Source organism: Dasypus novemcinctus, chromosome 5 (assembly GCF_030445035.2).
Source record: "Dasypus novemcinctus isolate mDasNov1 chromosome 5, mDasNov1.1.hap2, whole genome shotgun sequence".
Lineage (NCBI taxonomy): Eukaryota > Metazoa > Chordata > Mammalia > Cingulata > Dasypodidae > Dasypus > Dasypus novemcinctus.
Genome location: NC_080677.1, coordinates 11,402,622 through 11,424,251, shown reverse-complemented (window position 1 = coordinate 11,424,251; position 21,630 = coordinate 11,402,622). Strand labels below are relative to the sequence as shown.

Here is a 21,630-nt window from a genome sequence, read left to right as displayed (position 1 = left end):
GGGAGCGTGGCAGTGACAGCGTTTCACTGCAAAGCTTTCCGGGCTGCCTGGGCCCCTGGGAGGTTTACGCTGCCGGAGGAGAAGGGTATGTTTTGGAGATGGGGTGAAGAGCGGCCTGTGCATTTGCTCCACTGGCTCAGAGCAGTGTCTGGGGTGAGAGGCAGTAGGTGTGGGCTGATGTTGAGAGCGGAGCATTTCTGCGTTGGGGGCCCTGGGCGCTGCAGCTGGAAGGGAGGAGGCAGAGCTGTGAGCCCTGTCGGAAGCGTGGGGCAGGGGCGTGGCAGCGCTGGTGGGGCGAGCCCTGGGAGGCTGCTGGATGCCGCGCTGCAGCTGGGTACTGAGGAGTGTCGGGAGGGAAAGAACAGCCTGACCGCGAGGACGGTCCTGCCGGCGAGGGTGGGGATGGAAAGAAAGACATCCGTGGGCTTCTCCCGGGCCTGCGTGTCTGAGCCAGGCACGGCTGATGGCAGTGGGGCGGCTCTGAGGCCCGGGGCCTCTGCCCGAGGCGGGCGCTGTCACTGCCGGGCCGCATCACCACCCTCCAGGAAGAGATCTCCAAGTACGATAAGATCTGCGAGGAGGCGTTCGCCAGGTCCAAAGATGAGAAGATTCTGCACATCAAGCACTGGCTTGACTCACCCTGGCCCGGTGAGTGAGGGAAGGGACGCTGGCCACTCTCCCTGCCTCCCATGCCCCTCTGCCCCTGGGAGCCTGTGGCCCTGTTCTGGGACGCAGCCCACACCCCCTCTCCCTGCCGCGCGCCAGCTGGGCACCAGGTCCATCCATGCCCGCGGGCCCGCCACGCAGCAGACCCAGCTCAGTCTGCCCTCCCTTGCAGGCTTCTTCACCCTGGACGGGCAGCCGCGGAGCATGACCTGCCCCTCCACAGGCCTGGCTGAGGATGTGCTGGCACACATAGGGAATGTGGCCAGCTCCGTGCCTGTGGAGAACTTCACCATCCACGGAGGTAACTGCCTGGCGCCTCCAGGGCTGCGGCATGCCCGGGCCTGTCCCCACCCTCTGCCCAGTGAGAAAGGAAAGGGTGGACAGTCAGCTTTCAGCTTTGGCCCCTGCTCTTTAATCGAGCCCCTTTCACCACTTGCCAGCCCGTCAGGAAACCCAGAGACCAGGTGCTGAGTGGGCCGCACTCTCTGAGCTGTGACATGTGCTCCTGGCTGGGGCGTCACGGCTACAGGCTGCTGAGCACAGTGTTTCCACAGGGCTCCGCCGCATCCTGAAGACACGCGGGGAGCTGGTGCAAAACCGGACGGTGGACTGGGCCCTGGCCGAGTACATGGCCTTTGGCTCCCTGCTCAAGGAGGGCATCCACATCCGGCTCAGCGGCCAGGACGTCGAGCGCGGCACCTTCAGGTGAGCGCACCGCCAGGTGGGCGGGCAGGCCCTGCCGGTCCCCAGGAAGCCGTTTGCAGAGTGCCACCCCATGGCCCTTCTGCCTTGGGCCTTGCGCCTGGGTCCCACGGGCCCTGGGCACCTGCCCTCAGGGCTGGGCTGGCCGTGCCTGCCGCTCCCTGCGAGGCGGCCCGCCCGAGGTCCGGGCACATCCCTGCTCTTCTCCGCACGTGGCTCTCGGCCCAGGGGCAGGGCCGGCCGTCCACTCACGGCGTGCCCTGCCGCAGCCACCGCCACCACGTGCTCCACGACCAGAACGTCGACAAGAGGACCTGCATCCCCATGAACCACCTCTGGCCCAACCAGGCGCCTTACACCGTCTGCAACAGCTCCCTGTCTGAGTACGGGGTCCTGGGTGAGCGTCCGCTGCGTACTGGCGTGGGCTCAGGACCCTGCTGCCCCTCGCCCCTGCCAGCCCCCACTGCCTGCCGGCAACCCCCCCGCCGCGTGTCGATCCCCACTGCCCCGTTGCCTGCAGGCCCCACTGCCCCCTGCCAACCCCCACTGCCTGCTGGCCCACCCGCCACCTGCTGACACCCTACCGACCCCCGCTGCCTTCCAACCCCCGCCGCCTGCCGACCCCCGCCACCTGCTGAACCACCCGCCGACCCCCACCGCCTGCTGAACCCGCCCGCCGACCCCACTGCCTGCTGAACCCACCCGCCGACCCCCGCCGCCTGCTGAACCCGCCTGCCGACCCCACTGCCTGCTGAACCCACCCGCCGACCCCCGCCGCCTGCTGAACCCGCCTGCCGACCCCACTGCCTGCTGAACCCGCCTGCTGACCCCCGCCGCCTGCTGAACCCGCCCGCCGACCCCACTGCCCGCTGGCCCCGCCGTCACCTGCCGCCCTCTGCCTCGCTGCAGGCTTTGAGCTGGGCTTCGCCATGGCCAGCCCCAACGCCCTGGTCCTCTGGGAGGCCCAGTTTGGCGACTTCCACAACACAGCGCAGTGCATCATCGACCAGTTCATCTGCCCGGGACAGGCCAAGTGGGTGCGGCAGAACGGCATCGTGCTACTGCTCCCGCACGGCATGGAGGGCATGGTGAGCGCGGCCCGCATCCCGAGCCCTGCCGCCCTCACTGCTTTCCCAGCCCGAGATGTCCCGGGGCAGCCAGCACCGCCAGCCTCTGCGCTCTGCGGGTGCCTCCTGCGTGTGTCCTCAGGTCCTTAGACTGGGCCACCGCTTGAGGCCGAGCGACCGGTCCTCTGGATGCGGCCAGCCTGCCCTGCGCCCCCACCCCTGACCAGAAGCAGGCGATGCTGCACCTGTGCTCGCCTTGGCCCAGCAGTATCTGTGTCCTTCCTGGACACGCAGCACCCACTCGGAGGTGCTGCGCCTGCCCTGCTCGCAGCCCACCCCGTCAGGGGCTGTCACTGCAAGACCGTGAACGGTCTTAACGCGCGGGCTTGGGGACGCCGCGCCTAACTGAGGGCCCACGGGAGGCCCGGGCCTGGTCCCGGTGCGCACGTCCCCGTCCTTTGTGGGCCGAAGGAGGGCGAAGGATTGAACTCTGCCGTCCTGGAGAAGAGTTGCCGTATTTCACACCAGAGCTCAGCAAGCTGACTTGGGGAAGCAGAGAAGTTCCTAAACTCACCCGTTGTCTGGTTCCAGGGCCCAGAACATTCCTCAGCCCGACCAGAGAGGTTCCTGCAGATGTGCAACGATGACCCGGATGTGCTGCCGGTGAGCGCAGCCCCTCCCGGCCGGCCCACCCCCAGCGCCCTCCCTGTCCCCTCGCACATTCCGCTCGGGTGCCCTGGGGGCTGCCATGGGGGCGCCCTGGCCCCTCCCGGAGGACTGTGGTCAGGCTGCGCCACAGGAGCGCCTCGTCGCGCACGGGGGTGGGCTAGAGCTGCCGCCGCGGCTTCCTGCTGTTGCCGAGTGCGAGAAGAGCGAGTGCAAAAGCCGTAGCAGGAGCTCTAGGGGGCGATGCCATTTGCGTGTTGATCCGGGCAGAGCGTTTTACAGGGAAGAGCTCTGGGTGGTTTTAGAGAGACCTGAGGGCTCGAGGCAGTTGGTGGAGGGGTCCGTGCCTCAGGCCGGCGAGAAGAGGTTTTAGGTAGAACCCGTGTCTCATGTAGCATCTGCTGACCTGCCGACCGTAGCTCTCAGGAGCGAGGGCCTTCCAGGGGGTGGGTGTCCCCGGGCCTGACAGGGTGCTCGCAGGGGTGGGCTGTGGGTCCGCTGCCGCCCGTACCCTCCCCAGGGAGAGCCCCCTCTCGCCGCAGGACCTCGAGGAGGCCAACTTCGACATCAGCCAGCTCTACGACTGCAACTGGGTGGTGGTCAACTGCTCCTCCCCCGGCAACTTCTTCCACGTGCTGCGGCGCCAGATCCTCCTGCCCTTCCGCAAGCCGGTCAGTCGCAGCGTCTCCCCTGCCCGATGAGGCCTGGCACGCCAGAGGTGCCTTGGGTGCTGCCCTGCAGCCAAGGTGCAGGGCTCCTCGAGCCACCCCGTGCTGCCTGCCCACAGGTGGCAGCTCCCCAAGCAGGGTACGGGCCGGGCGCCCGGGAGCAGCTCGGAGGCCACGTCCCTCCAGGTCCCTTGCCTCCCACACAGCCTGGCCTGGGGGCCCCGCTCTGCCAAGCACCAGGCTTGAGGTGCAGCAAGGGTCCTTGGGGCAGTGGGTGTCCTGCTGGGGGCGCAGACCGGGCGGGAGGAGCTGCACCTGGAAGATGGCAGAGCTCCATGGTGGCCGCAGCAGTGGGGCTGCAGGGCGCTGGCCCCCCAGTGTGGGGGAGGAGCTTCCCATCCCCAGAGGCGGGCTCCTGAGCCGGGCAGTGAAGGGTAACAGGAGGGGTGATCAGGAAAGTTGGTCCAGGGTGGAGGAGGATGTGGGGAGGGGCAGGGCCTGGCCTGGGCGCTGCTGACGCAGGGCTCGTGCGAGGGCTCCTGCTTGCAGCTTCAAGGCCTGGATGGAAAGTTCCTGGGATGCCGGGGGGGGCTCCGGGCTTTTCCTCGGGCTTAGGGTACAGCCACGGAGAGCCCCACGCCTGGGGCGCAGGGCCCACAGCAGGGTCCTCCCACCAGGCCCCAGGCGAGGGGCAGACAGGCAGGTGGGGTGGCCTCCCCTTCTCCCTCCTCCTGCCCCAGGGCCTTGGCACCCAGAGGGCGGGGGTTCCCACACTCAAGTCCCCAGAGGCTGACCTCCCCTCGGGAGCCCTGCGCGCCCACCTCCGTTCTGTGCTTGTGTTGCAGTTGATTGTCTTCACTCCAAAATCCCTGCTGCGCCACCCCGAAGCGAGAACCAGCTTTGACGAAATGCTTACAGGTGTGAGGCATGGGCTCCCTGGGGGGTGGCAGAGTTTGGGGCTCTTGGTGCTGCTCTGTGCCTTTGCACGTTGCCCACCTACTTCCCTTGCCGCGGTCTCTGCCGTGTTTGTCTTTTTGTGGGGAGTAAAGTTCCCACCCGCCGCCGCCCTAGGTCCCAGGCGTGCAGCAGCCGTGGTCCCCTGGGTCTCTGTCACCCTGGAGCATGGCCGCTCCCAGCCGTGTGCAGAGGGCTCGTCAAGGCAGCCCAAGGCCGAGAGGACGGGGGTGGCTGGGGCATCTCACCGCCAGGCCACGGCCAGGGCCCGTGGTGGGCAGCTCGCCCAGCGGTGGGACAAGGCGAGGCCTGTCACGAGCATGGCGCCTGGGCAGGGTCGGTCAGTGAGGCCGGCAGGCGGGCGATGCAGAGGTTGGCAGGAGGCCAGCGCGCCGGCCAGGGGTGCAGGGGAGCGGGGCTGCCTGTGGCCTTGGGCTCTGCGGTTCCTCCCCACCTGCCCCCACTCAGGGCCGCCGCCCAGCCCTCGGGCCTGGTGACCTGGCCACGGTGAGCCCTGGCTGCCCCGTGTCCTTTGGTCCGCTGTGCTCTCACGGGTGCCGGGCCTGGCCTGAGGACCACAGCGTTTGCCGTGGGACTGTCGCGAGGTTTGGGGCCTTGGAGCTGGACAGGCTGAGTGAAGAAGCTGCTGCCCCTTGACGCAGAGCTCGAGCTTGTCTGCAGGCTGGGGCCCATGGGCCACACCTTCACGGCACATTCTGAGTCCGTGCTCCCTCGTCCAGAGCCCGGGGCGTTGGCCCCTGGGGCGGCCTCTGACCCCTGGAGGCACGGCCGGGGGCTGCTCACCAGCGTCGGCGCAGAGGCCGAGCCGCCCTGCCCACGCACGCTCCTCCACAGGAACCCACTTCCAGAGGGTGATCCCCGAGAATGGCCCTGCAGCCCAGAACCCCGAGAAGGTCAGGAGGCTCCTCTTCTGTACCGGCAAGGTGTACTACGACCTCACCCGGGAGCGCAAGGCCCGCGACATGGAGGAGGAGGTGGCCATCTCCAGGATTGAGCAGGTGAGGGCCGGGGGCGCGGGGGCCCCTGCCCTGGGGCCATAGGCCCTTCCCTCTGCTCCCAGGGCACTCGGGGCTCCTGTGCTTCGAGAGGCGAGTGCCGGGTCCCGCCCTACCCCTGTGCTCGGGGAGAGGCTCCTGGCCCAGCCTGCGGGCGCCTGGAACTGCCCCGTGCCCTCTCCGCCTGCCCCAGCTGTCGCCGTTCCCCTTCGACCTGGTGCTGAGGGAGGTGCAGAAGTACCCCGGCGCCGAGCTGGCCTGGTGCCAGGAGGAGCACAAGAACCAGGGCTACTACGACTACGTGAAGCCGCGGCTGCGCACCACCATCAGCCGCGCCAAGCCCGTCTGGTGAGCTGGCTGGGGCGCATCTGGGAGCTGGGCCCCCTGAGAGGCGCCCGCTCACCCCGCCCTTGCCGGCCCACCCAGGTACGCGGGCCGCGACCCTGCCGCGGCGCCGGCCACCGGCAACAAGAAGACACACCTGACGGAACTGCAGCGCCTCCTAGACACGGCCTTCGACCTGGACGCCTTCAAGGGCTTCTCCTGAGGCCGCCCCCGCCCCCGCCGCCGCCCGACTAAAGCCGAGTGCCTCAGCGCTGCCCACCGCCTCCTCGCTGCGCACACTCCACCCGCGCCCACCACCCGCCCAGCACCCACCCCTTCACCCCTGGGCGGGCCGCGGGTCCTGAGGGGAGCAGGGCGGGGGCTGCCCAGCCGGCCCGGGAGCTCTCCCCTCCTGCCCTCCTGCCTGCCTTGCCCCGTGCTGGGGTCCCCGCTCTCGGGGCTCTGTAGGGTGGGCCGGGCCTCCCCCACCCACGGGACTGTGGACGGCACAAGGGGCAGCTGGCTCAGGGGGGCTGTCCTGGCCCAGCCCACAGGGCTCGGGGTCCTGCCAGCCTGGACCAGTGGAGGCCAGGAGGCCTGCCCTGCCTCAGTGTCCCTCCGCCCTCGCCGGCATCCCTGGGGAGGGCCAGCGGGGGGCCTCGGGCTGCTGGAGGGCTGACTGTGTCCTGCTGGCTCCTCCCTCCCCCTCCCTTGCCCCGCCCCTCCCTCCACACTCCTCCAGCTGCCCCCCAAGCCCCCTTGCTTCCTTCGTAGCAGGACGGAGGCGTGGACGCGTTACTTCCTTTGCTGTGCCAAAGCCAGTCGGGGGGCTGGGGCCGGGGAGGGCGGGGCGGGCTGAGCGGCCGACCACCGTGTCACCATCACCTGGACTCTTCATAGCCACAGATCTGATTTATTTATTTTGGTTAAAAAAAAAAAAGAACAAAAAGAACTTTTCATTGTATTTGGCTTGACCCATAAAATAAGTTATCCTTGGAGGCGCCTGTCTGATCCTTCTGTTTGCTTGGCTGCCTCCGCCCGCGGTGGGGGCTGGGGTCGGTGGCGTCTGGGGCTTGGCCTGGTCTCCCCAGTGCGCCCCAGCGGCGGGCGCCTGCCGTCCCCCCTCCACCCCTCTGCTCGCTCCCGCCGGGTACTTGAAGCCTGCTGCCTCCTGCCTCAGCCGGGAGCGCCTCCTGGCCGGGGAGGGGTGGCAGGGCACCCACTGGGGCGCAGGCTTTTTTTTTTTTTTTTTTTTTTTTTGCTTGATCCCTGCTGTCAGGTCAGAATCCTCTCCTGGGCCTATGTGTTTAATTAATGTAAGTAGGACTCCCCATTGGGGGAGAAGGGGTTTGGGGTGCTCACACACCCCTCCACCCAGAAGAGAGACGTGCAGGCCGTGTGGCCGTGCCCGCAGGGCCCCCGCTCCCGTGACACCACTTACTAACGAGCCCCTAAGCCGGGCAGCTCGTGGCCGCAGCCGACCTTGCCCACCGCCACGCCGGGGCCCTGGGGGGCGGCAGAGGCGCCTCCAGTGGGTCTCCCTGCTGGCCAGCTGCTGGGCCAGTCCCTGCAGCAGAGAGCGTCAAGGCAGGCGCAGCGCGGGGGTTCCCTTCTGCCCTGGGAGCTGCGCCCAGCCTCCCTGCTGTGGGCGGAACTGGAGCTAAGGCTGGCACGGGGTGGGGAGAGCCCGCCCTCCCCGGAGGGGCTGCCGCCGCAGGGAGGCCACCCGCTGCTTGGAGAAGTGGCGCTTGGTGCTGGCGCCTCCTTTCCGCCCCCCCCCTCCCCGAGCTGTGGCCTCTGGGCTCCCAGACCCTCCCGGCGCCCTCTGGGTCTGGACTCCTGCCTGAAGGGCCTGCAGCGGTCAGGACCCGCCCCACCTGACCCGGAGCGCCGCCATCGGGCCTGCAGCCTCCGGGCTCCCGGCACAACCACAAGCCGCCCCAGCAGCCCTGCCTGCAGCAGTCACGGAGGCGCTGAGACCAGAGGGGGTGCACACGCCGACGCCCACGGGACCCGGTCACCCCTTCCCTCCACGGCTCCTCGTGAGGTCGGGAGGGAGCTTGTTAGGAGCTGCGCCTGCCACGCAGCGCCACGGGTGGGCGCTCGGCCGAGCACCAGAGAGGAGCTGAGCTGTTGTCAGGAAACGCGGGGAGTCAGGAGCAGCCCTGCTCAGGACTCAGAAGTGCCGCGCTTCCCGGAGGGAGTCCAGATCAGCTCGCCAGCTCCCCGGGGCGTCCAGGCCTCTGGCGCTTTTTGGCTGAAACCCCAAAGTAGCCCTGACAACACGCGGGTGAGGCTTGCGCAGTGGGCAGTGGCTCAAGGTGGCCCCGCATGGGGCAAGGGCGGAAGGGAAGAGCCCAGGGGCGGTGGCTGCTGCCGGGCCGGGGACAGGTATCTTGCAGCGACCCACAGAGCCACACGAGCCGGCCCGAGCCGCGTGCTGGCCGCCGCTGCTGACCGTGTCCTGCAGCAGGCAGCCACCTCCGGGCTGGAGCGGCCACGGAGCGAGGGCCACGGCCTACGGCTGAGCCAAGCTCCTGCCAGGGCTTTGTTCTGTGGCTTTTTGTCCGATTGAAAACAAGGGGGAAGACGGGCCACAGCTGCCCTTGACTTGGCCGCCTGGGCCGGTTCCTCAGGGCGAGCGTCGGGGTTCTCCAGGCGCTGGGTTCGGGGCCCTTGCCTGATGGTTCAGCTCTAATCTGGCGCCGTAGCGAGTCCCCGTCTGCAGTGGACACCGGGCAGGTGGTGTAGCCCCTGGGGTGCCCTGCAGGCGGGTGCTGGGATGCCCTGACGCAGCCCGCAGAGCAGCTCTCAGGAAGAGCGGGCGAGGGCTCCCGCGGCCACGCACGTGCAGGCAGCCGGCTTCCTGTGCGTCGACAAGTTCCTTTTCCACCCCAAGTCCCATGGGCCTTCCCGGCAATGAGGCCGGCCTGGGCTTGGCGCGCCTCCCGCCCAGCCCGCCCGCTGCCCCGAGCTCGCGCTGTCTGTCCCCAGGGCCTGCAGGGACACTCATCCTCGCTGAGATTGCCCAGACCCACCTGTTCCCTGGAGGTCCAGCCCGGCACTGGCAGGGCCGTGGGGGTGTGGGCTGTCATGAGGGCCCTGCTTGCCCCACGGGTGTCATCCCTGCCTGTGGGACAGAAGAGAGGGGGGCTCAGGGGCACACGGGTGGGAGGTGCTGACTTGGAGGCCCTCTGGGGTGCCCCACCCTGCCCAACTCTGTCTTGCTCCGGGCAGTGGGAACTGCCTTCTTACTGCAAACCGACCTCTAAAAATTTGATCCTGTCCCTCTGAGTAAAGCCAAGAGCTCAGGTTCCCCACAGGGTCCGGGTCCTTGGGGGGTGGCAGGACACAGCACTGGCGGGCCTGGTCCCCCTTCTCCATTCCTCACTGACCGGCCCCTCTGCCCCGAACGCGTTCGGGCCTTGTCTGCCCCCAGGAGGGCTTCCCCGCCCCAGAATCCTCTGCCTGCGCACACCCCCGGCTCACGAGGGTGAGTCTCCACCACCCTGCCATTCTAGGGCCACAGGCGTTGCCTTGCCGTGGGGCCGCCAGCAGCAGGCACAGCAGCCGGCACATCGGAGAGGCTCAGGGCTTTGAGACAGGGACACCTGCTTGCCCGGGGGATTTTCCCTCCATCAGAGAAACCGGTGAGGAGAGAGTTGGCCAGCAGGCTGGCAACAACAGGAGAGTGACAGTGCTAAAATCCCTCTGGAAGGTTGAACTGGCCCCAGGACTGCACAGCCGGGCCCTGCCCAGATTCGCCCGACTCCCAACTCGGCCTCAGTTGTTGTCCGGGAGACCTGCTCCAGCTCAGGCCCTGCGTCCAGCAATGAAGATCCTGGGCTGCTGGGAGAAACGCAGGAGGCCCTGCACTTGCTCTTGGGGCTGCAGGCTCCTCAGATTTGGCATTCGTTTTCATGGTTCTGAGCACCTCCTTCTCTGAAGCCCCCCGCAGACCGGGCCCTTTCCTCAGGGGGCTTCCCTGAGCTGGAGCGCGGCCCGGCCTGGGGCCTGAGGCCTCAGGCTTGGCCGCGGGCCTAAGCCAGCTGGGCCTCTCAGGTGCACTGTGCTCCCAGCTCAGGAGCCGCTGCCAACAGAAGGATGCCCGGCGTGGCTCATTGCTTTGTTTGCAGATCCCCTTGTAATCGCCACTGCTAGGGTTTAAGATGGAGACATGGCACTTCGGTTACCAAAAGGGCATCAGCTACTCACCAGCTTAGAGTTAACTGGTTCGTCACCCCCTGGCCTTTTCAACCCCAGAAGGAGGCCCAAGACAAAAATGGCATCTATACAGCAAGCAGATTCCAGCAGTGTCAGGGCAGGGATGCTCTCTGATTCACGGGAGACCCCCGGCGGAGCAGCAGGGGGCCACATTGCCAGGATGATGGCCTGAGGCAGGCGTGTCTGAGATCCTTGGTGGCAGTGGCGGGGGGGAGCGCTCCCTGCGGAGGAGAGGCCTGCTGCAGGCAGGAAGCGCATGCTTGTGTCCGGAGCAGGCGCTCGTGTCCGGAGCAGGCGCACGGTCCATGTGGGCCAGCCTGGCCCGGCGTGGACAGAGGGCATTCGGAAAAGGAATCCAGGAGTGGATGGGGAAGGGGTTTGAGGCTGGGTCACAGAGCAGCAGAAAACAGGGGGAATGGCAGTGGCTAGAGAAACAGCAGAGAGCGAAGGCGCGCAGTCGCTGAGCACAGCTGTGCAGGCGGTGGCGGCCAGTGGCAGGGCGCGAGGGCCTGCTGGACAGAGGCCAGGAGAGCTGGGGGTGGCGGGCCACCGTGGGGAAGGTCCTGCCCCGGGAAGGCAGAGGACTGGGTGCTGGACGTCCACGCAGCCACGAGCCCTTTGCCAGGACTGCCGGGAGCCCTGCAGCAGGGGCTGTGTGAGGGACAGACAGGCTGGCAGGGTGAGGAGGAGGTGGGAAGCTGGTACCAAGGACCGGGGCAGCCCCGGGCTGCAAGGGCCAAATGCACCCACCCTGGGCGGCGCCAGGCCTTTCACTGCCCAGGTGGGGGTGACGACGCATCCCCACAGCCCTGTGGAGCGGGCGCATCCGTGCACAGGCCCTTGATGCTGCTGTCACTCAGGTGGGCCTGGAGTCCTTAGAGGCAGAGGGCATCGGCGGCGGGAGGGCAGCCACGGCCACGTGGCAGAGCCGAGCCGGAGGTACGGCCGTCGGCCAGCCGTTGCCAGAGCTCGACAGACTGGAGACAGCGTGGCCTGCGGCACATAAGTTCCTGTTGTTTACGCCACCCAGCCAAAATTAGTTAATTTTGTATAAGGCATTGGGTTCTTTTTTTTTTTGCTATGAATGTCCAATTGCTCCAGCACCATTTGTTGAAAAGTCTACAATGCAGGCAACTCTGCCAAAAATTAGTTGGGCACTCTTTCCTCTCCCAGAGAAGTAGCTAGAGGACAGAAAGAAACGGCCTGGAAAAGTCTGTTCTAGGGTTTAGGTCACCAAGGGAAGGCTGGACACTGCCCAGAGGAGAGAGGGGCACAGGAAAGGAGCCTGGATGGCAAAACCGAGCTGAAGCTGGAGCCACCAGGCCTACCACACCCGATAGCAGTTTCTGAATTCTCAGTCCTTGGGGCCAGCTGCTACAGACAAAGGGGGCCCCAGGGATCCACCCCCGCAGGAAAGGGGAGAGAGCGACGTAGCCTAAGGCTGACTCAGTTCTAACCCACACACCTGGTCTGCTGAGTCCCAGGAGTCCTTCCAGGCGGGTGGGGCCGCACCACTGTTTGTCCTGGGAGCTGGCAAGGGCTAAAGATGTACCTCTCAACTGACCACGACTGGTCGTTAAGGATGCAGAGGAGAGTGGAAGTATTTCCTGCAAGGTAAAAGGGAGCGGGCTATCAGGAAAGGTTGGAAAACAACCTCGAACAGTTTGAATGACAAGGCTCTTTGCCTCCAGGCAGGCTCCTCCATCGCACTGATCTGGTCCAATGATGCAGCAAACACACTCCAACCAGACATTGAACAGAGCTCTGCCAAAGAGCACCATCAGCTGGCCGACCAAAGAAGTGCATGCGAGGACGTTAAAGAAAAAACCTTTCCAGCCTCCCCAAGGCCCTTGGAAGTAGGTCTGCAACCCATTGCTAGCATGCTACTCAGAATGTCAAACATCAGAGATGAAGAGGAAATTCTGAGGACAGTAAGAGAGAAGCAAACCATAACATACAAGGGACACCCAGCAGGGCTTAGTGTGACTTTCTCATCAGAAACTATGGAAGAGAGAAGACAGAGGTATGATGCAATTAGGATATTGAAAGAGAAAAATTGCCAGCCAAGAATTTTTTTTTTTTTAGGTACCGAGGCTGGGGATTGAACCCAGGATAGCATATGTGGGAAGCTGGTGCTCAACCACTGAGTCACATCAGCTTTCCTGAGTTGGTTTTTTCATTTGTTTTACTTGTTTGGTTTTCTGTTTTATTTTGTTTTTTTTTCAAGTGGAACCAGGAACTGAACCTGGGACCTTCCATGTAGGAGGCAGACACTCAACCTCTTGAGCCACATCAGCTACCCAGGCAAGAATTCTTTATCTGGAAAAACTGTCCTTCAAATTTGAAGGTGAATTTAAAATGTTCACAAAACAAGTTCATAAAGAATCCACCTTCGCTGGAACTGTTAAATGGAGCCTTACAGCCCAAATAAAAAGACAGGAGACTGAGGCTCGGAGGAGAGTATAGAAGAAAGAATAGCAGAAAGGATAATCAAAAGAGTAAAAAGAAAGATGACAATAAGAAATGACATATGAAAACCAAAGAATAGAGAGTTGGAAGTAAATAATGCATTTATAGTAATATTGTTAAATGTGAATGGATTAAATTCCCCAATCAAAAGATACAGGCTGACAGAATGGATAAAAAAACATGAGCCATCATATGCTACTTGTAAGAAACTCATGTTAGACCCAGGGATACAACTGGCTGAAAGTGAAAGGTTGGAAAAGATACTTCACACAAACAGTAACCAAAAAACAGCAGGGGTAGCTATACTAATATCAGACAAAACAGACTTTAAATGCAAAAAAGTTATAAGAGATTCAGAAAGCCATCATATACTAATAAAAGGGACAATCCACCAGGAAGAAGTAATAATCATAAACATTTATGTACCTAACCAGGATGCCCCAAAATGCATGAGACAAACTCTGGCAAAACTGTACTGAGAAATAGACATTTCTAAAATAATCATTGGAGACTCAGATCATTAGATAGAACAGCTAGACAGAAGATCAAGGAAATAGAGAACTTAAACAATAGGATAAATGTGCTAGACCTAAAAGACATATAGAGAATGTATAATCAGTGGGTTATACATTCTTCTCAAGTGGTCATGGATCTTTCTCCAGGATAGACCACATATCAGGACACAATGCAGCTCTCAATAAAAAGATTAAAGTTATACAAAGCACTTTCTCAGATCATAATGAAATGAAACTGGAAAACAATAATAGATGGGGAAGGGGGATTTTGCAAATGTGTGGAGGCTGAACAACATGCTCCTAAAGAATCAGTGGGTCAAACAAGAAATGGTAAGTGAAATTAGTGAAAATATTGAGATGAATGAAAATAGGAAGACAAAAATAAAAACTTATGGGGTCTGATGAGTCTCTATTCGCAGACCCCCTGATCCCAGCTCTCCCGCTCTTTCTTTCTTTTTCTTTCTTTCCTTTTCTTTCTTTCTTTCTCTTTCTTTCACTCTCCTTTTTCTCTTTCTTTCATTCCCAATACCCTTCGGGCCCAATCTCCAACCGGTATTAGGCCCCTATCAGATACATGGTTACCAAATATTTTCTCCCATTGAGAAGGCTGCCTTTTTACTTTCTTGACAAAGTCCTTTGAGGTGCAAAAGTTTTTAATTTTGAGGAAGTCCTGTTTATTTTTTCTTTCATTGCTTGTGCTTTGGGTGTAAAGTTCATGAAACCATTTCCTAATACAAGATCTTGTAGATGTTTCCCTACATTATCTTCCAAGATCTTTATGGTCTTGGCTCTTATATCTGGATCTTTGATCCATCTTAAGTTAATTTTTGTATAAGGTGTGAGATGGTGTTCCTCTCTCATTCTTTTGATATGGATATCCAGTTCTCCAAGCACCATTTGTTGAAGAGGCCATTCTCTCCCAGTTGAGTGGGCTTGGTGGCCTTGCCAAATATCAGTTGACTGAATATGCGAGGATCTATATCAGAACTTAACAATTCAGTTCCATTGGTCATTCTATCTTTGTTCCAATACCATGCAGTTTTGAACACTGTAGTATGTTATATGTAGTTTTCTAGTGTGTTTTAAAGTAAGGTAGTGTTACTCCTCCAATTTCATTTTTCTTTTTGAATATGTTTTTGGCTATTTGGGGCCTCTTGCCCTTCCAAGTAAATTTCATAGTTTTTCTAATTCAGTAAAAAATACTGTGTTGGCTTTTATTGGGATTACATTAAATCCGTAGATCAGTTTGGGTAGGATAGACATCCTAATGAGATTCAGTATTCCTATTCAAGAACAGAGAATATTCTTCCATTTATTTAGGTCTTCTTTTATTTCCTTTAATAATGTGTAGTTTTCTGTTTAAAGGCATTTACATCTTTAGTTAAATTTATTCCCAGGTGTTTGATTCTTTTAGTTGCTATTATAAATGAAATTTTTTCTTGATTTCCTCCTTAGGTTGCTCATTATTGGTGTATAGAAATGCTGTTGATTTTTGCACATTAATCTTATAATCTGCCATTTTACTGAACTTGTTTATGAGCTCTTGAAGCTTTGATGTTGATTTCTCAGGGCTTTTGTGGTATAGGATCATACCATCTGTGTTAGTGAAATTTTTATCTCCTCCTTTTCAATTTGGATGCCTTTTATATCTTTTTCTTGCCTAAGTGCTCAAGCAAGTACTTCTAACACAATGTTAAATAAGAGCGGGTGACAGTGGGCATCCTTGTCTTGTTCCAGATCTTAGAGGGAAAGCTTTTAGGATTTCACCATTGAATATAATGTTTACTGGGGGTTTCTCATACATATCCTTTATCATGTTGAAGAAATTTCCCTCTATTTCTATCTTTTTTTTTTTTTTAAGATTTATTTTATTTATTTATTTCTCTCCCCCCACCCCGGTTGTCTGTTCTCTGTGTCTATTTGCTGCATCTTCTTTGTCTGCTTCTGTTGTTGTCAGTGGCATGGGAATCTGTGTTTCTTTTTTTTGTTCCGTCATCTTCTTGTGTCAGCTCTCTCTGTGTGTGGTGCCATTCCTGGGCAGGCTGCACTTTCTTTCACACTGGGCGGCTCTCCTTACGGGGTGCACTCCTTGCACGTGGGGCTCCCCTACTGGGGGACACCCCTGCATGGCAGGGCACTCCTTGTGCGCATCAGCACTGCGCATGGGCCAGCTCCACATGGGTCAAGGAGGCCCCGGGTTTGAACCGTGGACCTCCCATGTGGTAGATGGACGCCTTAACCACTGGGCCAAGTCCACCACCTCTATTTCTATCTTTTGAAATATTTTTATCAGGAAAATGTGCTGTATTTTGTTGAATGCTTTTTCTGCATCTATGGAGATGATCTCTTTCAGTCTTTTTATGTGGTGAATTACATTGATTGATTTTCTCATGTTGAACCATCCCTGTGTACCAGAGATGAAACCCCCTTGGTCATGGTGTATAATTCATTTGATATGTTGCTAAATACAATTTGCAAATATTTTGTTGAGGATTTTAACATCTAGATTCATTAGAGTGATTGGTCTATAGTTTTCCTTTCTTGTGCATCTTTGTTTGGCTTTGGTACTAGGGTGATGTTGGCATCATAGAATCAGTTAGGCAGTGTTCCCTCCACTTGTAGTTTTTGGAAGATTTTAAGCAGGATTCGTGTAAGTTCTCTCTGGAATTTTTGGTAGAATTCACCTGTGAAGCTGTCGCTTCCTGGGCTCTTCTTAGTTGGGAGATTTTTGATGACTAACTCTATCTCATTACTTGTGATTGGTCTGTTGAGTTAATCGGTTTCTTCTTTCAACAATGTAGGCTGCTTGTGTGTTTCTAGGAGTTTGTCCATTTCCTCTAAATTGTCCATCTTGTTGGCATACAATTTTTGAAAGTATCCTCTTATGATACTCTTTATTTGTTTTGTTAGTGGCAATATCCCCTTCCTTGTTTCTTGTTTTCTGTATTTGCATCTTCTTTCCTTTTTTCTTTGTTAGTCTAGCTAAGGGATTGTTAATTTTATTAATCTTTTCAAAGAATCATCTTTTGGTTTTATTTCTTTTTTCCAATGCTTCCTTATTTTCAATTTCATTTAGCTCAGCTCTAATCTTTGTTATTTCTTTCTTTGTTATTTATTTATTATTTCTTTGTTATTTATTTCTTTGGAGTTTGTTGTTCTTTTTCTAATTCCTCTAGGTGTGTAATTACATCTTTGATTTTGCTCTTTCTTCTTTTTTAATATGGGCATTTATGGCTGTGAATTTCCCTCTCAGTACAGCTTTTGTCATTCCAAAAGTTTTGATATGTTGTGTTGTCATTTTCATTCGTTTCAAGGTAGTTATTGATTTCTTTTGCGATTTCCTCCTTTACCCAGTTTTTCTGAGTGTATATTGGTTAACTGCCTTTTTTTTTTTTTTTGCCTAATTTGGTTCCTGTCCCTTACTGATTTTCAGCTTCATTCCATTTTGCTCGGAGAAATTGCTTTGTGTAATTTCAATCTTTCTGAATTTCTTGAGCATTGTTCTGTGGCCTAGCATGTGGTCTGTCCTGGAGAATGATCCATGTGCACTTGAGAACAATGTATATCCCACTGTATTTGGGTGTAATGTTCTGTTTATGTCAAGTAGGTCCAGATCCTATAATGTAGTATTCACAGTCTTTTTTTCTTTATTGACTCTCTGCTGAGATATTCTGTCTAATGGTGATAATGGTGTATTAACGTCCCCTACTGTAACTGTAAAGGCATCTACTTCTCCACTTAGTTTTTCCATTGTTTACCTTATGTATTTTGAGGTGCCCTGGTTAGGTACATAAATGTTTATGATTGTTCTTTCTTCTTGATAGATTGCCCCTTTAAATAATATATAATGTCCTTCTTTTTCTCTTACAATAGTTTTCCATGGAAAGTCTGTTTTTTTTCCTATATTGGCATTGCTACTCCTACCCTTTTTTTGGTTATCTTTTGCTTGTAAAGTTGTTTTCCACCCACTCACTTTCATCTTCCTTGCATCTCTGGGACTAAGGTGGGTTTCTTGTAGACAGCATATAGATGGGTCATATTTCCTTATCCTTTTGGCTAATCTGTGTCTCTTGATTGGTGAATTTAATCCATTAACATTCAATGTTATTACTATCAAGGAATTACTAACATTAGCCATTTTTTAACGTTTATGTATGCCATTTGTTGTTTTTATTTCTTTTTATTTTACTTTTTAAAGTTCTTGCAACTTTCCTCCAACTCTCTCTCTCCTGTTTTTATCTCAACCTGAAGAACTCCCTTTAGTATTTCTTGACAGGAAGGTTTCTCATTGACATACTCTCTTAATTTCTGTTTATCTGTGAATATTTTGAACTCTCCCTTATTTTTGAATGCCATTTTTTTCTGGATAGAGAATTCTTGGCTGGATTTTTTTCATTTAGTACCTTAAACATGTCATACCACTGCCTTCTTGCCTCCATGATTTCAGATGAGAAATCAGCATTTAATCGTATTGAGCTTCCCTTGTATGTGTTGGTTCTCTTTTCTCTTGCTGGCATCAATATTTTGTCTTTGTTTTGAGCACTGGACAGTTTGACAAGTATGTCTTGGGGTAGGCCTTTTAGAATTTATACTGTTTGGGGTGTGCTGTGCTTCCTGGACATGTATGTCCATCTCCCTCAATAGGGTTGGGAAGTTTTCAGCCATTATTTCCTCCAACATTTCTTCTGTCCCCTTTCCCTTCTCTTCTCCCTCTGGGATGCCTATAATGCATGTTTGTCATTCACATCCCTAAGTCCCTGCTGGATTTCTTTTGTCTATCTATTCTACTCCCTGATTTCAGATATACTGTCTTCCACATTGCTGATTCTTTCCTCTGCCTGTTCAAATCTGTTATGTGCTTCCGTGTATTTTTGATTTCTTGGATTGTGTTGTTCATCACCATCATATGTATGTTTACAATTTCTTCAGTGTATTTGCCCAGTGTCTTCTTAATATCCTTAATCTCTTTCTTCACTTCATTAAGTTGATTAATGATATTTGTTTGCACATTTCTGATTAGTTGTTCCATGTTCTGCATCTCCTCCTGGTTTTAATTGTTCATTGGACCGGGCTATATTTTCCTGTTTCTTAGTATGACTTGTAGATTTTTGCTGGTATCTAGGCATCTGTTTACTTCATGGATTTATTTAATTCATTAGCTTCTCTCTTTACTCTAGGTTTTAATTAGTTGTTGTTTTTGTGTGTGTGATAAGTTTTCACTTTGACACTTCATTCCTCTTATTCTATTTCTATTTTTATTGCTGTTGTCTACATTCTGATTTGTTGTTTTTGCCTTTTCATCTCTCTGTCCCTTACTCTCCTGGGTTTTGTGAAGCAGTGTCCTGGTCTGCTGTACCCCAAAGCAGGTTCCTTAGGCAGCCCTAGGCTCTTTCTCTGTTGTTTCAGTGAGAGCTGAGCCTTATCTGCCTGACCCAATGGCCATGTTCCCACAATTCCACTGTCTTCCTAATATCCTTTATTTGCTTATTCATATTTTCTTTAAATCTTTGAAGTGAGTTAGGAGAGTTGTGTGATAACTGCTGATTAATTGCCTTAAGTCCTGTACCTCTTCAGGATATTTGGTTAGTTCTTTTGGCTTGGCTATCTCTTCCTGTTTCCTGTTATGGGTTGTAATTTTTTGCTGATGTCTAAACATCTGAATATGTTGCTGAATTTACTCTGATGGCCAATTTCTCTCTCTTGCCAATTTTTTCCACAGTTCTTCTTTGATATTTGGTTCAACTTATTCTAAATCTTTAAAATTATCCAGCTTAAGTTATCAAAGTCTGGCCAGGAGCTCACTTGAGGGCACAGTTTCTCCCCCAGGGATTATATACTGATAGAACAGAAAACAGTTTTGTCCATGCAATTTACAGACAAGCCAGCAGATGGTGCTCATCAGCATGCTTTTCCACAGATGTCTTTCAGTCTGGACTTCCCTGTGTTTCTGTGGTGAATCTCCAGATTGGAGATTCCAAGTGGGCTTTGCTGGCTGAAGTCGCTGAAGAAAAGTCCCCTCACTCCCTTCACCTTTTCCCTTGAAACAGCTGACAGGGATGAAGGTGTCTGTTCCCCTCTCTGTCAGCTGCAGTGAGCCAGGTGTTTATCCCAGCTTAATAGCTTGGGGGGGTGGGGGTGGGGAAGGGAGCACTTCCCAGCTGCTGTGGGGGCTTTGTAACTCAAGTTTGTTGTTTCAGGTTCTTTGTCTCTCTGTCCCTCACCCTCTTGGTTGTTTTCTGGCACTGTCCTGTTCTGCTGACTTCTAAAGTGGGTCCCTCAGAGGGGGAAAAAAACTTATGGGATACAAAAATAAATAAATAAAACAAAAAAGTAAAAATAACAACAAAAAAAGAAAACTTATGGGATACAATGAAGGCAGTGCTGAGAGGGAAATTTATAGCCCTAAACTCCTATATCAAAAAAGAAGAAAGAGGTAAAGCCAAAGCTCTAGCTGAACAACTGGAGAAACTAGCAAAAGAACAGCAAACTATTCCCAAAGTGGGCAAGAGGAAAGAAATAATAAAGGTTAGAGCGGAAATAAATGAAATTGAGAAAGAAAAAAAACTAGAGAAAATCCACAAAACCAAAAGCTGGTTCTTTGAAAAGATCAATAAAATCAACAAACTTAGCTAGACTAAGAGAAAAAGAGAGAAGACAGAAATATAAAAAATCAGAAATAAAAAGGGAAGTTATGACTGACCCCACAAAAATACAGAGGATCACAGAAGTTTATTATAAGCACTGTATGGCAACAACCTAGACAACCTAGATGTAATAGACAAATTCTTAGAAACACACACTGACTCTACAAGAAATATAAGAGCTTAACAAACCGATGACATTTAAAGAAATGGAATCAGTCACCAAAAATCTCCTGGAGAGCAGATGTAGGTCCTGAGTTCAGTCCTGGTGCCTTCTAAAAACAAAAAAACAAAACAAAAAAAACCCCCAAAAACTCAGGGGAGCCGATGTGGCTCAGTAGTTGAGTGCCAGCTTCCCACATACCAGGTCTGGCGTTCAATCCCCAGGAAAAGTCCCTAAAAAAAAAAAAAAAGGAAAAGTTCAGGACCAGATGATTACACAGGTAAATCTAAGCATTTTAAAAAGAATTAACATCAGTCTGTTTAAACGCTCAAAAAAATTGAAAAGGAGGGAAAATTATACTACACATATTTTGAAGCCAATGTCACCCTAATACCAAAGCCAGATAAAGACACTACAGGAAAAGAAAATTACAGACCAATTTCTCTAATGAACACAGATGCAAAAATTCGTAACAATATACTTACAAATCAAATCCAACAGCATATCAAAAGACTTATCTATCACAACCAAGCAGGATTTATTCCTGGTCTGCAAGGCTGTTTCAGCATAAGAAAATCTATCAATGGATTAACAAACTGAAGGGAAAAAAAACACATGATCATCTCAATCAATGCAGGAAAGGCATTCAACAAAATCCAGCATCCTTTCTTGATAAATACATTTTAAAAGATAGGAATAGAAGGAAAATTCCTCAGTATGATAAAAAGGATATATTTAAAACCCACAGCCAACATCATACTCAATGGGGAAAGGCTGAAATCTTTCTAAGATCCAGAACAAGACAAAGATGCCCATTGTTATTCAACATGTACTAGAAGTTCTAGCTAAGGAAATTTAGACAAAAAAAACAAAGACATCCAAATAGGACAAGAGGAAGTAAAACTCTCACTGTTTGCAGATGGACATGATCCTGTACTTAGAAAATTCTGAAACATCTACAACAAAGCTATTTGAGCTAATAAATGAGTTCAGCAAAGTGGCAGGATACAAGATCAACATGTAAAAATCAGTGATGTTTTTGTACACTAGTATTGAACAATCTGAGGAGGAGGAAATCAGGGGGGAAATTGCATTTACAATAGCAACAAAAAGATTCAAATACCTAGGAATCAATTTAACCAAACAAGTACAGAACCTATATGCAGAAAACTACAAAACAATGCTAAAAGAAATCAAAGAAGACCTAAACAAATGGAAAGACATTCCATGTTCATGGATTGGAAGAATAAATATCGTGAAGATGTCGATCCTACCCAAGCTGATTTACAGATCCAATACAATACCAATCAAAATTCCAACAGACTATTTTACAGAAATTAGAAAGGCAATTACGAAATTCATTTGGAAGGGAAAGTGTGGTACCATGTCACACCTATTAGAATGGCCACTATTAGAAAGACAGAGAAACTACAAGTGTTGAAGAGGACGTGGAGAGATACGAACACTTATCCACTGTTGGTGGGAATGTAGAATGGTACAGCCACTGTGGAGGGCTGTTTGGCAGTTCCTAAAGAAGCTAAATATACACTTGCCA

At 53.8% G+C, this 21,630-nt stretch overlaps 2 protein-coding genes across 11 annotated transcripts in view; one reads left to right on the top strand and one right to left on the bottom strand.

Annotated features, from left to right (window-relative positions):
• Positions 1-7,061, top strand: part of OGDH (oxoglutarate dehydrogenase) — a 78,244-nt gene extending 71,183 nt beyond the window's left edge. For all 10 annotated transcript variants that reach the window (XM_058296670.1, XM_012524741.4, XM_004457478.4 and 7 more), the window contains 11 exons: positions 546-648; positions 839-967; positions 1,221-1,371; positions 1,638-1,765; positions 2,278-2,456; positions 3,027-3,098; positions 3,644-3,772; positions 4,615-4,687; positions 5,579-5,742; positions 5,933-6,087; positions 6,166-7,061. In XM_058296670.1, coding sequence (XP_058152653.1) covers positions 546-648; positions 839-967; positions 1,221-1,371; positions 1,638-1,765; positions 2,278-2,456; positions 3,027-3,098; positions 3,644-3,772; positions 4,615-4,687; positions 5,579-5,742; positions 5,933-6,087; positions 6,166-6,286 — 1,404 coding nt within the window. In that variant the 3' untranslated portion in view covers positions 6,287-7,061. The remainder of the gene's footprint in view (positions 1-545; positions 649-838; positions 968-1,220; positions 1,372-1,637; positions 1,766-2,277; positions 2,457-3,026; positions 3,099-3,643; positions 3,773-4,614; positions 4,688-5,578; positions 5,743-5,932; positions 6,088-6,165) is intronic.
• TMED4 (transmembrane p24 trafficking protein 4) overlaps positions 1-21,630 on the bottom strand; it is a 211,472-nt gene that overhangs the window by 98,332 nt on the left and 91,510 nt on the right. The window lies entirely within an intron of this gene.